This window comes from Notothenia coriiceps, unplaced genomic scaffold, assembly GCF_000735185.1.
Source record: "Notothenia coriiceps isolate Sejong01 unplaced genomic scaffold, NC01 NC01_scaffold00032525, whole genome shotgun sequence".
NCBI lineage: Eukaryota > Metazoa > Chordata > Actinopteri > Perciformes > Nototheniidae > Notothenia > Notothenia coriiceps.
In genome coordinates this window covers 61163-77368 of record NW_011365226.1, presented here as the reverse complement: position 1 = coordinate 77368, position 16206 = coordinate 61163, and the positions used below count along the sequence as shown (strand labels likewise).

The 16206-nt window shown below is 40.7% G+C and overlaps 1 protein-coding gene across 1 annotated transcript; it reads left to right on the top strand.

Moving 5' to 3' along the window:
* The first annotated feature begins 579 nt into the window (after positions 1-579).
* Positions 580-1839, top strand: LOC104960952 (tapasin-related protein-like). The gene is made up of 2 exons (XM_010789144.1): positions 580-877; positions 1547-1839. Exons 1-2 carry the CDS (start codon positions 580-582, stop codon positions 1837-1839), a joined length of 591 nt encoding a protein of 196 aa, XP_010787446.1.
* The last annotated feature ends 14367 nt before the right edge of the window (positions 1840-16206 follow it).

Genomic DNA, 16206 nt, shown 5'->3' with positions numbered 1-16206 from the left:
ATGTAGTGTCTCTACTTTAAAGAGTCCTCTCCTGCTGATGTTCAGGTGTATATCAGTATGTAGTGTCTCTACTTTAAAGAGTCCTCTCCTGCTGATGTTCAGGTGTATATCAGTATGTAGTGTCTCTACTTTAAAGAGTCCTCTCCTGCTGATGTTCAGGTGTATATCAGTATGTATTGTCTCTACTGGGACATGTCTCCATGCTTTAATGTTCAAAAAGCTCTTTATTGTTCTCATACTGCCTGTGCTGCAGCACCTCTGTTCACCCTCTGTCTGAAACCAGAGCCCAGTCTGCTCTGATTGGTTAGCTGGCCGGCTCTGTTGTGATACCGCTTAGAGATGTCCCGCCCCTTAGCCTAACACGTACAATGTGTTGGAGCGCTAGCCAATAGAAGCGCAAGTGTTACATAGTGATGTCAGTATGACCAACAAAGGAGTCCAATGGAGAAGTTTCATGTGTGTGTGCGGGAGAGGGAACACAGGGATTTTTGCCTTTGCAGACCATTTACATGCACAGAAACCTATAACACACTACAGGAAAGGGGAAAAACCCCCAAAAGCATAATAGTGCCTCTTTAAATGCCTCTTGTCCTTCCCTCTGTTGCAGTGTCGTCCCCTCAGATCCCTGATGCCCATGTGTTACTCCACGCTGACTGCAATGAGCAGGAGGTGACGTGTGAACTGAGCCGTTACTCTCCTCATGGACCCCAGGAGGCTCAGGAAGCGACTCATTTCCTGGTGTCTCTGAGTGTGGAGGGAGGCGAGTTCAGCATTGCGTTAATTCTGAAGACTTCAGTGGTGGAGAGGGACCATTCGACCCTCATTCAAAATAAACTGGGTCTACCTCTCAGTCCCTCTGGAACTCTTCTCACTGAAGGTTAGAACAAGTGTTTCATATCACTCTTTGTATTGCCTTCCATCAATAACATCCAGAGGTGGGAAGTAGTGGAGTACAAATACTTTGTTACTGTACTTAAGTACATGTTTCTGGTATCAGTACTTTACTCCACTACTTATTTTTCTGACGACTTTTTACTTTGACTTCTTACATGTTGAACCCAAATACCTGTACTTTCTACTTCTTACACTTTCCAAACAGGCTGGTTCCTTTAGTTTGAATGTGTGTTTGGTGGCGTGATCATTATTATTTAGAGTCATTGCGTGCCTATTGATTTGAACACGATCCGTGTATCCATCATTTCCTGGTTTCTCTAAAGAAGAGGGACCAATGAAAACGTTGTCATGTTGCCGTTGTTCAGCATGGAAACATTCATTAGCTAACAATGACATTATTGTTCTATTAATATAAAGGGAGGTCAGGTACTCTTTAAAACAGCTGCTAGTTATGGGTACTTTTTACTGAAGTACATTTCAAAGCCTCTTTACTTTGACTTGAGTAAAGAAGTTTAGTCAGTACTTCTACTTTCACCAGAGTATTTTTAAACAAGAGTATCTGTACTTCTACTTGAGTAAAGGATGTGTGTACTTTTGCCATCTCTGATATCACAACAGACTATTTTCTCTCTCTCTGTTTTCTGTCCTGCAGTGATCTTCCTGGTGTTTTCCCACATAAAGTCTGTGTCCGCTCCTCTGAAAGGAGACGTTCTCCTGTACTGTGGCTTCAGGCAGCAGGAGACCCCCTTAGCGCAGGAAGTGGCCGTTGAATGGCGACTGCAGCACCGGGGGAAAGGCTGGAAAGTGTTTGAAATGAAGACGAGGCTGGATGATGCAGAGGGGAGCACAGTGGGTGAGTGCTGCCACTGGTACTCTGCTTTATCTGGATCAGACATCCGTTTGACCACAACGGAGATATGTACAGCGTTACAACAGCAAAGATGAAAAGTAAAAAAACAGCATTATAAAATTAAGTGGCAGCAAGTTACCGTATAAAAGTAATTCAAAGTAAACTAGCTGCCACTAATAACTAGTCAAGAGTAAAAAGTGTCATTGCACATGACCTGTGTGTGTGTGTGTGTGTGTGTGTGTGTGTGTGTGTGTGTGTGTGTGTGTGTGTGTGTGTGTGTGTGTGTGTGTGTGTGTGTGTGTGTGTGTGTGTGTGTGTGTGTGTGTGTGTGTGTGTGTGTGTGTGTGTGAAAAGTACTCCGTAGTACGTACGTACGTACGTACGTACGTACGTACGTACGTACGTTACNACAGATATAACAGGTCAGAGGGTGTCGTTTTCTCATACTGATATTCTGCAAATGACCTTACAGTAAGGACACTATACAGCAAATACAACAGCACAGTTTGTGCAGAATATCAGTATGAGAAAACGACACCCTCTGACCTGTTATATCTGTTGTATAGGTTTTAGTGCATGTAAATGGTCTGCAAAGTCTAAAAACCCCAAGTGCCCTCCAGAGGGAGTTTACTTCTGTAACATAGTAACCTACCTAACACTTGGCTATCTATTGGCTAGCGCTCCAACACTTTGTACATGATATGCTAAGGTTCGGGACATTTCCAGAGGTTGACCAATCACAACAGAGCCGCCAGCTAACCAATCAGAGCAGACTGGGCTCTGGTTTTAGACAGAGGGTGAACAGAGGTGCTGCAGCACAGGCAGAATGAGAAAATTAAGAGCTTTCTGAACATTAAAGCATGGAAACATGTCATAGTAGAGACACTACATATTAATATCAACCTGAAAGATAGCGTAACATGGCTTCTGACAGTTTCTAAAAATGCTTTAAATGCTACATTATCAGCAACAAACATTGGATTACATTAAACGTCTTCAACCAATGTATATTCTTTTGAATACAATTTAATTCAAAGGTAATTTTAGAGCCCAAATACAACAATAAATAAAAACCAGGTCAATATGTGCAATGAATTAATAGAGATATATTTAAAATCCTCCATTCCCTGTTCCGCCCTCAGTGATTTCTCCTCTATTGTCCGTGCTGATTGAGACTGAAGAGCCAGCGACTCGTTCTCACAGTATTTAGAATGGATGTCATGCACTGATTAGTGCTGCATTGACTTCAGTGCATTAACAATGTAAGCCACTGTAGAGTATTTAGTATATTGCTGTTTTGAAGGGGCTGTGTATCACATGTAAATTGTCTGTGTAATTAGATCTGACATATTAATAATAGGTCTCGTCAATGCGAGAGGGCGGAGGGTGGAGATGTAAAACGAACACTTTGAAAGCAGCGGTTCATCGGGGAGGGGGAAACATCTTGCCGTATTTTGAGAAAAAACGCTGTAAGGTTTGTTTAAGAAATGTCAGAGCTGATTATCACTGTTCGAAAAGGCTAATGGAGGTAATTGTGATGCACAAGAACAGCTATTCCATATGCGGGGGTTTGAACCTACATATCTGTGCGTGCAGGTGTTTTGTGTTAAAGAAAATCAGTACTCAATTGTGAATGCTGGCAAAATCTGTGAATGGAAAGCCTCAAATCTGTATAAACGTTGTTCATCAAGTATCAGAATCAGAATACCCAGAATCAGGAGGAGGTTTATGATCTCTACAGCTCCTCTACCACCCAATCATCGAAGGCTTTAAGCATCAAAGCATACCGGGAGTCTACATCCATACCATTGGAGATTGGCTGTATCAATATTCTAGCAATGCATCAAATCGTTTTTTCAGCCTCAAACCAAGTGATGGCCGACAGACTGACACCTCTCTCTTCTCTAGAGCTTAGCATGGCCGTAGTTTCACAGTGTGAATCAGCGGTCAATATTTGTTAGGTAAATCTACTTCACAGTACGAACATCTGAATACCTGGTGCTTTTTCAGTCAGGCCAGTTTGGTTTCATGCGCCACTGAGCAACTTTCATTCAACCCTGGCTGTCATGGTCAGTGTTGACTTTCATTAAATGAATTCTCTCCAGAAGTAGTTCTGTTTATTAAAAAAAAACCTTTGTGAGAAAATCAATGTATCTGTTTTGTTTCTGTGTGTGTGTGTGTCTGTGTGTGTGTGTGTGTGTGTGTGTGTGTGTGTGTGTGTGTGTGGGTGTGGGGGTGTGTGTGGGTGTTGACTGTCTGTGTGTGTGTTGACTGTGTGTGTGTGTGTGTGTGTGTGTGTGTGTGTGTGTGTGTGTGTGTGTGTGTGTGTGTGTGTGTGTGTGTGTGTGTGTGTGTGTGTGTGTGTGTGCGTGCCTTCTGTCTGTCTGCTGTCTGTCCCTCTGTCTGTCCCTCTGTCTGTCTGTCTGTCCCTCTGTCTGTCTGTCTGTCTGCCTGTCTGTCTGTCTGTCCCTCTGTCTGTCTGCCTGTCTGTCCCTCTGTCTGTCTGTCTGCCTGTCTGTCTGTCTGTCTTCACCATCTTCTGTCATCCATCCAGATGAGGCCTCTGGAGACCGAGCCCGGGTCATTCATGTTACACAGTGTGTGTGTGTGTGTGTGTGTGTGTGTGTGTCCTTTATCTTTCTATCTATATATGTCTCTGCTGCTATGTGTGTGTACAACTCGTGTGTGTGTGTTTGTATGTATGTGTGTGTATGTGTGACAGACTGTGAAATGGTGCGTAGTAGCACCTGGGCCCTTCAGTGTTGATTGATCGGCTTGGTCATGTGGAAGAGTCCCATCTGGCCAGCCACGCTACAGTGTGTGTGTGTGTGTGTGTGTCTCTGTGTGTTTGTGTGGCAAAGAGAGTGCTGGTTTGTGTGTAAGAGGTGAGAGAGAGAGAGAGATAGAGATGTGCAGCATGAAACAATATGTTTATTGTGAGAGAGAGAGAGAGAGCTCTTCAGTTAGAACTGTGGCTCCCAGAGGCCAAAGATGAACTGTATTTTATCATCTGTGAGAGAGATGCTACATTTACAATCCAAGCCTTAAAGGACAGTCCCTCTGTTTTGTTAGAACCTAGAACCCCGTGTGTTGTGTTTGTCTAGGACCATTTGTATGGCTTGGTGCTTTTGAGCAATGGTATTTTAGACAATAGTGGGCATCCTAGTTACGATAATGGCCCACCCTGCCCACATATATTAAGCCAAGTCCACACCGAATTGTTGTCCCGAATTTGGTGAGGTAGAAGTTGATTGGTCTGCAGCGAACCCTTTCCTAAACCGTCCCACACCTTAGATATAAGTGCTGGGTATCTGTTTCTTGATTTAATAAAAATCGCAACCGTTAAACAATAACTGCTTTCAATAATTTAAGAACCCATATCTAGAAAATAACGATGATTGGTGTCGTTTTGCCTGCAGCCCGTTAGTGCAAGCATTCTCCGATGTAATGCAATATCCCTGCAGTTGTCCCTCTACCACAGCAATATATAAAGAAATATAAAAAACAAAAATACAACACTTTTAAAATGCAGTTTTGAAAACAAATAATTTTTGTAAAGGAGGGTAAATGGTATTTTAGGAACTGAGTGTTTCCATTCACATTGTTGTTATTGATTGAAGTAGAGAAATATGTATTGTATTGGTTTAACGGTACGAGTAATTATACTGGTATTGTTTTTAATGATATTATTGTTCTGCCTGTTTACTCTCACTAGTCTCTTTAAATCTGTTTTTATCTAATAATAATAATAATAATAATAACAACACATTGAATTTATATAGTGCTTTTCAAGTCTCAAAGTCGCTTAATCTACTAGTTTAATATCAATATGGAATACCTTGAATTAAAGAGGGACCATAGTGGAATTGTTTTGTTTTTTTAAATGTTGCTTGGTAGCAAACGTTGGCACCTCAATACAAAGAAGCAGCAAATGTTGGGAAAATATTTTGCAGATACAAGAACATGAGGACCTTCTTTTTCTGATTTTCTTCAGTTTGCAAACAATGTTGGCTTGCTGCTGCCATCACAAGAACCACTAGTCATTGCTGTGTAGTAACACAAGTGCTGGTTTCTAGCTAAATGGTTAAAAGTAACAGGTGGCTGCAAGGTTTCTTCATCAGTTTGTTGCTCGACAAAGGCTGATTAGCTGTTGTCTGTTGACAGATTCTCAATAACAAAATGTCAGTAGTGTTCTCTGCCTGCCCACACAGGGTCAAATGTATATTGTGGCTCTGAAGCATTAGTATGTTGATGTGCGTTGGACACCTTCAACGACAATCTCTGTCGAATGCCTTCAATATTATAAGTAACGTCGGCCTACAAATTCTAAAGCTTTCTCAAAGTCACATGAATCCAGATTTGACTGCTCACAAATCAGATTTAGACCCATGGCATGAAATGGTATAAATCTTTTTTTTTTTTTAATAATGAGACTCAGTTTGAACATGGAAAATAGAATAATAAAAAAAGACAAAATGAGAAAAACAGATGCAGAAATAAACTGAGAGAGAGAGAGAGAGAGAGAGAGAAAAGACAGACAGTGTGTGTTTTCTGAAACGAAGCCAACTGATAATTAATGCCTCTGACATCATGGTGCTCTAATTAAGCCTGGCATTCATTAAGCCAAGTTAGGGGGGGTGTTCGTTAGTGTCTTTTTTTTTTTTGGAGGGGGGATTTGTTAAGTCTTCATTGTTACTCTTCTTAGACAATAGAGAAAGCAAGATGGAAGAAAGAACAAAAAAAGATAGTTGAGGAGACATGGACAGTGTAACAGGACGTCCAGGAGATGTAACATCTTCTGGCAGCTCTATTGGAGGTTTTCAGATGGTTTGCAACAGAAGCATGTCTTTCCAATTTTCAAATGTCTCCATCCAAACAGATCTGAAAGGAGGAAGCTCCCTTCTTACTAAAACCAGTTATCAAATCAGTGATCTATAATTGGTATTCTCCTCAGGTTTTGGCTACGTTATCAAGAGATAATCAGTTTTATGTTAGTATAAACATATTTGAGTAGCTAACTGCAATGTTTACATGCTAGTTGTTATAAAATAAGCTAGCTGTCTTATACTTTGTATAGGTTGAGTTTGTGTTTGCTGAATTTCTAGTCTCAAAACTGATTTTCAGAGCATGTAAGCACTCAAAGGTTTCTCGTAATACATTCGTTTTGGAGTAGCCAAAGTACCAGGGTTAGTCAAATGGAGTTACACAATGAGGGATTAATCTGCGTCAAGAGCAAAGGCTAAAACTATATTAAAAGACTTAATAAGGAAAATTGCTACCACAAATCGCTAATACCAATATTCTGGCCGAAATCAGCCAGACTTAAAGTACCCAGTGCTACTTGATGCTTAGTTGGAAGGAAAAGGAGCTAGATCCAACATTTAGCTAAAGAAACAAGCCTAAATCACCCAAGAGTAATTTATTTGAACTGCAGGGGAATCAGCTTGGAGCAAGAAATGAGAAAGGATTTCAAAAGTTAATACTAAGAAAGCCAGTGTTAACGGCAATAGACAATAAGCTAGATAAGATCTTTGGGCAAAAATACAGGTTATGGAGCTTCAACCAACGAAGGGACTACAAGAACCAGGGATTAGCTTTCCTTGCTAAAAGAGGTACTGCTCAAGCAGTGCTTCTCAAAGTGTGGTCTGCGTACCACTGGTGGTACGTGATCGCCCCCTAGTGGTCCATGAGTATATTGGTAACATTTCACATTTGAAATAAATAAATGTATTTAAGTTTTCCGCACTCTCTCGGGAATATCTCCGCAATGGAGCGGGATTAAGTTTTGCTTTTGATTGCATGATATAGCCCAGCGCAACACCTTCGAAACACATGTTTCCACTTGTTTATACCATCTTCAGGTGATTTGTAATCTGTTCTAGAAAAACGATGTGTGTTTGGATATTTGTGGAGTTAGGTGGTCCGCGAGTGTTTTTTTATTGGTTAAGTGGTCCTTGGTATGAAAAGGTTTAAGAAACACTGTGCTAGAGGATAAAAGCTAAATAAGCTAGCATTAGGAGGTATGGTTTAAGGTCAATTAACAGCAATAGACATATAACTGAAGTAAAAATCAAGCTAGACTAGATCTTTGGGACAAAATACAGGTTATGGCGCTTCAACACACAAAGCTTGTTTAGAATCAAGGACTACAAGAACCAGGGATTAGCTTTCTTGAACAAAAGAGCTATTTCTTAAGGACGGAAGTTAGCAACAAGAGATGCAGTTAAAGGTCAATAAACTACAAATCTTGCCATTGTCGAGAGAAACTTGGTGAAACCTCAGGATATCAATCCAAAACATTGGTCCAAGATTGGACTGTTGGAGGCGTCCCCTGAGGAAAAAGGAATCCAAAATAGGGAGAAATGGTGGAATATAATTAGCAGTAAAGAAAGAAAGTGTACAATTGTTGCTGGGAGGTTAGTAAACAGTGAGTGACCACAAGAAAGTGTTAAATAACTTTTGGGATCCCCATCTATTTTTTTGATCGGAGGATTTTCTGATAGCTAATTAGGCATGGAGGGCCAGCCATCGACAGCTGCATTCATCATCATAAAACGTAATAATTAATGACATTCCAACAAAGAAAAATATGCAAATGAGCTCCCCTCATTAGCATTTTCATATTCAGCTCCCATAATGCTTTTGCTGACAAGGTTGTAATTAATGAAAATTCATGTCTCTTAGCCGAGATTGGATCGCATTCATTCGCAATCCCCCAAACGAGGAGTGAAAAAAAAAAAAAACCCACGACGGGGATCACTGCCAAGTTTTTAGGGAGACGAGAGGGAGGGGTGAGAAACGTAGAGAGACAGAAGAGGAGAATTAGAGAGGGAGAGGAAGAGAAAGAGAGGGAAATTGAGATGGAGGAAGGCAGATGGCGGGAGATGAAAGGAAGACAGGCAGAGAGAGAGAGAGACAGAAGAGTGAGGAGGAACAAAAAGAGAGAAAGTTCTGGAACAATACGCAAAGTGAGAGGAAATGAAAGGTAAAGAAATACATGAATGAATGGAGAAAGGGATGGAAAGAAAGAGAGGTAGAAACACGTTGAAACCAAAAGTATAAAAAGTACTTCTGATACTTCTTGAAGTATTTATTCTCCCTCGAAACAATTGGCTGTTTCTCGATAAAAGGGACATTACACACATTTCTAAATTAAGAAGGAAAAGTCTCAGAATATATTTTTTACAAATCTGTGTACCGGCACCATCACTTTACATGTTCTCATGTGAAATGTTTCCTCTGGAGCAGATTGTTTTTGTCTTTGTGTCATTTAGGAATGTGAAGTCAGTTTTTACTGTAGTGCTGATCAAGATGTCCTAAAGGCAGTGGCGAAACGTGTCTATCACAACTGGACCTCCTGTAGACACACACTCTTCTAATTTATTCATTTTATTTACATTTTATTTATATAATTAAATCGATTTTTTGTTTGTTTTATCTGAGTGTTCCAGGGTATTCTCTGAATACCTTGAAGGCCCTGACGGTTCGCCACTGCCTAAATGTTGGAATAATGTCGCTGTTGTGTCCATCACTTCTATTAGGTCAGGTTGATCAGGTTTACGGACCTGCCGCCCTGATTATACCTCTCTGTAGGAGCCGCTTTTAAGTTGATTTTGTTTTGATTTATTTGGAACCTTTATTAATGCATTTTTCTGTTTCAGTAAGAGGTGTGCTTTGCTCAGGTGAAGGGGGCGGGGCTTTAAGTTGGAGGTGTGGTGTGTGACGGGAGAGTAGCAGGCAGCAGCAATACCGTCATTGACACGCAGACGCAACCTTATACTTAGCAACAGACAGATTATTAGGATCTGCTGTTTAAGTTTATGTTAAATATTGTTTTCGTATTTTGTTTATGTTTGCTGGAAATAAACCTTGAAAAGCAACCGAAACGTCCAGTGGGTTTTGTACTGCGAGTCTGACACTGCTTCCCAGGCCCAAGCTCTACATGTGGCCAAGAACAATAAGTTTTGAGGTGAAGGTTACAAGACACACTTTTTGGGATTTTGGTCACCTTTACTTTATACTGAAGCATTGTTGAAGAACTAGGGGAAGTTTTCTGTGAAGTTTTTCCTTTCTGTGACTGTTATCAGCATAGACATTTAGACTAAGCAATTCAACATGATGACGAGTCTATATGTCCAAACAGACACATGTTAAACGTGATTATTATTCGGATATATTGGGATACATGTGCAACACATCCCAGAGGTATGAACTGGTCACATGTATTTAAGTCATCTTTTGGGAGGAGAAAGATGAAGCCTTTTCTGGTAATGTAAATATCTGAATCATATGTTGTCTTTGAGTGTGTCTATTGACGGTAAACATTTCAGTCATTCATCAGATGTTGTGACTTACTGATTATTTACTTCCATTTACTTTTACCTGTGCTTTTTATCATAATAATAATTATGTATATAATTATTTTTTTTAATCATTATTATTATTTTCATTTTTTTACCTAATGACGTATTTTACGATTTAAAATACACTAATTACAAAAAAAAAGCTCAGAATTAATCATTATTTTATATATCTTGTGGTTCACCGTATTTACTGTTACATCTTTGTCAGTCTGTTTAATTAGTCACCACAAAGAGAAATATGAAACAGCAACGGTGTCCCTACAACCAGGTTTAGATCCAGCAGATGAAGGACAAAGAGAGGGAGAGTGCACATTAATCCATAGGAAGAATAAAATACAGATTAGATGATTTTGTTCAGGTTAAAGCAGGATAATCTCTGTAAAGTGCATCAACCTCCTGAGAGTGTCTGAAGTTAAGTGAATAGTCAAAAATACATTTAATACTCTGCCAAAACGAAGGCTCTGCAAAGTAAAAACACTAAATATAGCATCTTCTTTGATTGTTAATGCCATCAGCTTGTAACACACTTACAGACCTAAATAACAATAAACACTTTTCCCTGTAGATTATAGAATAATAAACATGTCATATGTGTTTGAATGCAGGTGTGTTTGAGATGATAACACATTTAAATAAAACCATTTGAACATAGTTTCTGCAGAAAAAACATGCAGTGTGTCGAACACGAAGCCACACAAAGCAGGCGGACGACGCTGGAATACTGAGTGTGTGTGTGTGTGTGTGTGTGTGTGTGTGTGTGTGTGTGTGTGTGTGTGTGTGTGTGTGTGTGTGTGTGTGTGTGTGTGTGTGTGTGTGTGTGTGTGTGTGTGTGTGTGTGTGTGTGTGTGTGTGTGTGTGTGTGTGTGTGTGTGTGTGTGTGTGTGTGTGTGTAGAAGAAATTGCATTATAGATTTTGCTGCAGCTCTCTCTCTTGAGGAGTTTTTGGATGGAAGATTTGCAGTGACACCAGCAACCTACAGTATTTTGACTACATTTTAGTATTTATTTGAATTTAGTGAACAACGACAAAAGAGAAATTGCACTTGTAGAGTGCCGAACATTGTGCGTGACAGGCTATGTGGCGGGACATCTCTAAGCTCTTGACCAATCACGACAGAGCCGGCCAGCTAACCAATCAGAGCAGATTGGGCTCTGGTTTCAGACAGAGGGTGAAAAGAGGTGCTGCAGCACAGACAGTATGAGAACAATAAAGAGCTTTCAGAACATTAAAGCATGGAGACACACTAAATACATATAGGATCCTAACAATTTGCATAATATGTCTGGTTTAAAAATAAAATAAAGGCATTACCTTACATACTTTAATAGGCAATCATGTAGAGATATATATTTCACAGGAAATATAAAGTTGGCTTTGGGGACAAGGTGGCATATGACATGACCGGGCTGAGTCTGAATTGATGGTTATTACAACAGAATGAACATTTTATTTAAATGGAGAAACTAAAGAGAAAAAGTACAAATGAAGGAATTTGAGTATCACATCAGTTGTTCATCAAAGAAATCCCTTCATCCATGCTCTGTTCTGCTGATTATATCTTAAACAGAGACTCTGATTGTAATGCGCTCCATCTTCCCTCCTTTCTTCTTCTTTTTTTTGGCTCTCCCTCGCTCTCTCTCTGGCTCAGCCTCTCTCCGCTTCACTTTGCTCTCTCTCTCTGTACCATATGGTGTACCATGGTACATTTAGCTTGTCAGTGATAATGGATGGCCATGGAAGCCCAGTTTTGCTTTAAGCACTAGCTTGCTGCTCGCTGTCTCAGTATGAGTGTGCGTGTGTGTTGGATGATGGCTGCGATGCTTTCGGCTGTGGGATGAGGGATCATGAAGCAAAATCAACACACACACACACACACACACACACACACACACACACACACACACACCCACACACACAGACACAGACACAGACACACACACACACACACACACACAAAGCTACGTTTATGGTGGTTGACGCTGAGGTCACTTCCTGGATGTTTCATTTGTGCATTCTGATTGGTCCATCTGACGCTTACATGACAATCTACTTTACTGACGGACTCGTGCCCCGTGTGTTGTCACAAAGCAGCGTAGTTTGAAGATGTGAAGAGTCCCCGAGCCAACCAATCACATGTTTGGACCGTCATGAGCGTCCGCTGCATGAAGCAAGAGAGGCAGATGCACCCGGACTCGTTTTCTGGCAAAAGTGCTCTATTTCTGCTGAGAGATGGCTGCCGAGTGTCAAGTGGCTGAGCTTCAATAAAGATTTACTGAGAACACACAGACGCTCAATGTTTTGCATATATTTTGGTGTTAAGTAATGGAGTGTTTTTTTTAAACATTTAAACATTTCAAAATCAGCAATTGGAGATTTAGGGTTATGTTAGTATAACTTGATTTATTTTTTAACAAGCAGTAAACAGAAAATATTTGATTTTCAACCAACTTGCAGAAGAAACCATTCCAAGGTTATTTAAAGTTTGTAGCTGATGGAAAACAAAAGCCCTAAAATAAACCTCATCTCAAATTGTTCCCTAATACATCCTTAAGACAATATCAGATATTTCTTCCTACTAACATGCAACATTTAAACCACTGTTGACGTCCTATTAATACATTTCAATGTCTAAATCTGCCTATGAGAGTAGTAAACCTCCACCTCCCTGCCAGCCAATCAGAGAACACACAGACGCTCGAGATTTTGCAAATGAATGTTTAAAAAGACAACATCTTAAAAATCAGAATTTACCAGTAGCTTGCAGAAGTAGCCAAGTTTATGTAAAGTTTGTAGCTCAAAGAAAATGTCATGGAAAAGAAAAGCCCTAAACTAAACCTGATTTTAAATAATATTAGTTATTTCTTCCTACTAACATGCGAGATTTAAACCACTTTTGACTTCTTGTTTTTTTCTCCCCAGTCATTGACTCAGGTATTGATCATTTACATATTTTAGTCAGACAACTCACGTGTTTCTTAATATGTTTATTAGAAGCAGCATATAGTTTGAGTTTGGCGTCTAGGCTCGGACCTCATCATTCCACAGATATTCAAAGAACATTGAGTGATGATTAGATAACTATCCCCCGAGCCTACAGGTGGAAGCTGGGGTGGAGCTGGGGTGGTGGTGGGGCAGGCGAGCAGCAGCACCATGGAACACGCAGCGGGAACAAGAACGTAGCAATAGCAAGTGAACACAGCAGTGGCAGCAGCAGCGTAGCGAGGCAGGAAGACCTGGCAGCTTAAATAGAGCGGCATGTTTAGGAAAAAGTGTTTGGTTGGTTGTAAGAGGGACGAGGTACGCCACGTGTTAATGTATCATTGGTGCTCGAGTTCACTGCCTGAACTAGCTCGCAGGCTTCGCCCCATTACAATGTTTAAACCTGCCTATCAGAGTAGTAAACCTCCACCTCCCTGCCAGCCAATCAGTGACCAGCGTCTCTTCCTGCTTCCACTCAGTCCAAACCCCCCTCTGTTATCCCTGGCACCGTTTCCACCATCGTCAACATCCTTATCAAAAACAAAACCACGAGCTGAACTGGGTTTCCAAGAAAAGAGAAGAACCCTGGAACAGGAAGTCTCCTCTTCCTCCTCTTGTCCTCTTCCTTCCTTTCCTTAGAGAAGTGAAGCGAATGAGAAACATGAACAAAGACACGGGACAAGAGACAGTGATTGTGTGTTAATACGAGGAGAGGCTGTTATTGTTCTGAAGGGTATTCTGTTTTTTTTGGTGAAGGTTTAAGCAGTGACTGGCTTTGGTGTGATCAAGATAACATGAAACATATATTATTGAAGATGATAGCGACATATGGATAGTGCAACACGAGAGGTCATGTTAAAATAGATTTAGATTTGTTACTAATGGCATGTTAAAACCAAGATCATAAAAACCATGAGGACATTTTTAACATGGTTTTTAGGATGAAGGATACTGTTGGTGGCATTTGACTGCCACCTATACATTAAAATGTAATCTGGATAGAGATAGAAACACACGTTTACTCAGTTTTATTATGCATATATAGCATTTTTCAAAGTAACCTGAGTTAGGACTTGTTTTAAGGTTAGTTAGCAGTTTTTTTAAATACAGGGCTTTTTCCTTTGATTGAAAGGACACACACACACATACACACACACACACACACACACACACACACACACACACACACACACACACACACACACACACACACACATATACCATGTATACATTACTTCAGGGGACATTACATTGACTTACATGCATTTCCTGGAGACTTATCCTAACCTTAACCATAACCAACACATGCCTAACCCTAATCCTAAACCTAACCAAGTCTTCACCCTAAAATTAATGATAGCCTTTATGGGGACCTCCAATTTGTCCCCATAAGGGAGGCGGGTCCCCACACGTGACTGTGTAAACAGATTTAGGTCCCCACAAGGATAGTAATGCTAGGACACACACACACACACACACACACACACACACACACACACACACACACACACACACACACACACACACACACACACACACACACACACACACACACAGGTGTTCATACCCAGCGTTATCTGTAGTGGGTTCCATGTCCTTGGAGTTATTATGTAGCAGTAATTGATCTCCAGGCTCCTTTTTCTCAAGGAGTGATTGTGCTTTTATGTTTAAACGTGTACAAAAGCTCGAACCAGCACTATTTTGCCTTTTCTTCTGTTTAATTAAATGTTTCCGCCTTTAGTGGTGGAGATTACGATGCTCTTGCTGACTTTACAAGACACATACTCTTCTTTTAATGTGTTTTCATTCACCTAAATCTCAGTTTGTGTGTGGCCAAAAGGCACATGCTGTATGATGAGACAAACCATTGAATCCTGCCTTAGTACTTTTTAAAATACGTTTTCCAATAGTGAGTATCTTTATTTTCCCACAGCGATATGTCTCCTTTAAAATCTACTGTTTTCCTAGTGACTGTCGCAATTCAAGATAACCCTGTCAATGTTATCTTTCAGAGTTATTGAGTCCCGTAACATAATATAGTGAATCACCGTGCCGTGATTTGACATCTCAAAAGTCACGTTATAGGATCTGCGTTATCTGGACTTCCAGGATCACCTTTTTTCTGAGTTGCTAAAAATACAATACATCAATAAGACACTGCAGCTGATCTGAATTGAATAACATCAGCTGTGATTGCAGTGTACGGTATATATAATGCTGCTGAAGTCAGAGATGACATTGAGAAAATGTGATTCTCTCTGAACACTCTCCTGTCTCCTCCTCTCCTTACTTCCTCTCCTGTTTCCTCCTTTTCTCTCCTCTCCTGTCTCCATCCCGTATCTCCTTTCCCCCTGTCCTGTTTCCTTCTCTACGCTTACGTTTCCTCCTCTCATATTTCCTTCTGTCCACTCCTGTCTCTCCTTCTCTCCTCTCCTCTCCTCTCCTCTATTGTTTCCTTCCTTCTCTTGCCTCTTGTTTCCTCCTCTTTTCTACTGGTTCGTTCTCTTCTGTCCTTTTTCCTTCTATCCTCTCTTCTTCTCCCCTCTCCTCTTTCCCTGCAGCTGTGTTCTCCTTTCTCTCTCCAGCTGTTGCCAACCAATCACCTGCTCCCCCCGCTACACACACGCACACACACACACACACACACACACACACACACACACACAAGAAGCAAACACACAGAGAAACAGACAAGCAAGTAGGCGTTCACACACACAGAGGTGCACGCATACACAGAGCTGGGCCTCATTACTAGTNCTTTCTCTCTCCAGCTGTTGCCAACCAATCACCTGCTCCCCCCGCTACACACACGCACACACACACACACACACACACACACACACACACACACACACACACACACACACACACACAGTATAATTATAGGAGACGGGATGCTGGCTGGGGATCCATTCGAACACACAAATAAACGAAAAGGAAACATCCAGAGAGCCCAAAGGGAGGTGACCAATCAGAAAACAGTTGATTATTAGATTGATTTTTCATAAATGTTGAAACATCAGCTTAATCAAAAGTATAAAACAAGTCTCTTGACCTTAAATTCATTATTACTGAATGCAAATAATGGGTCTATTAAGCATCAACAGAAACAATGATAA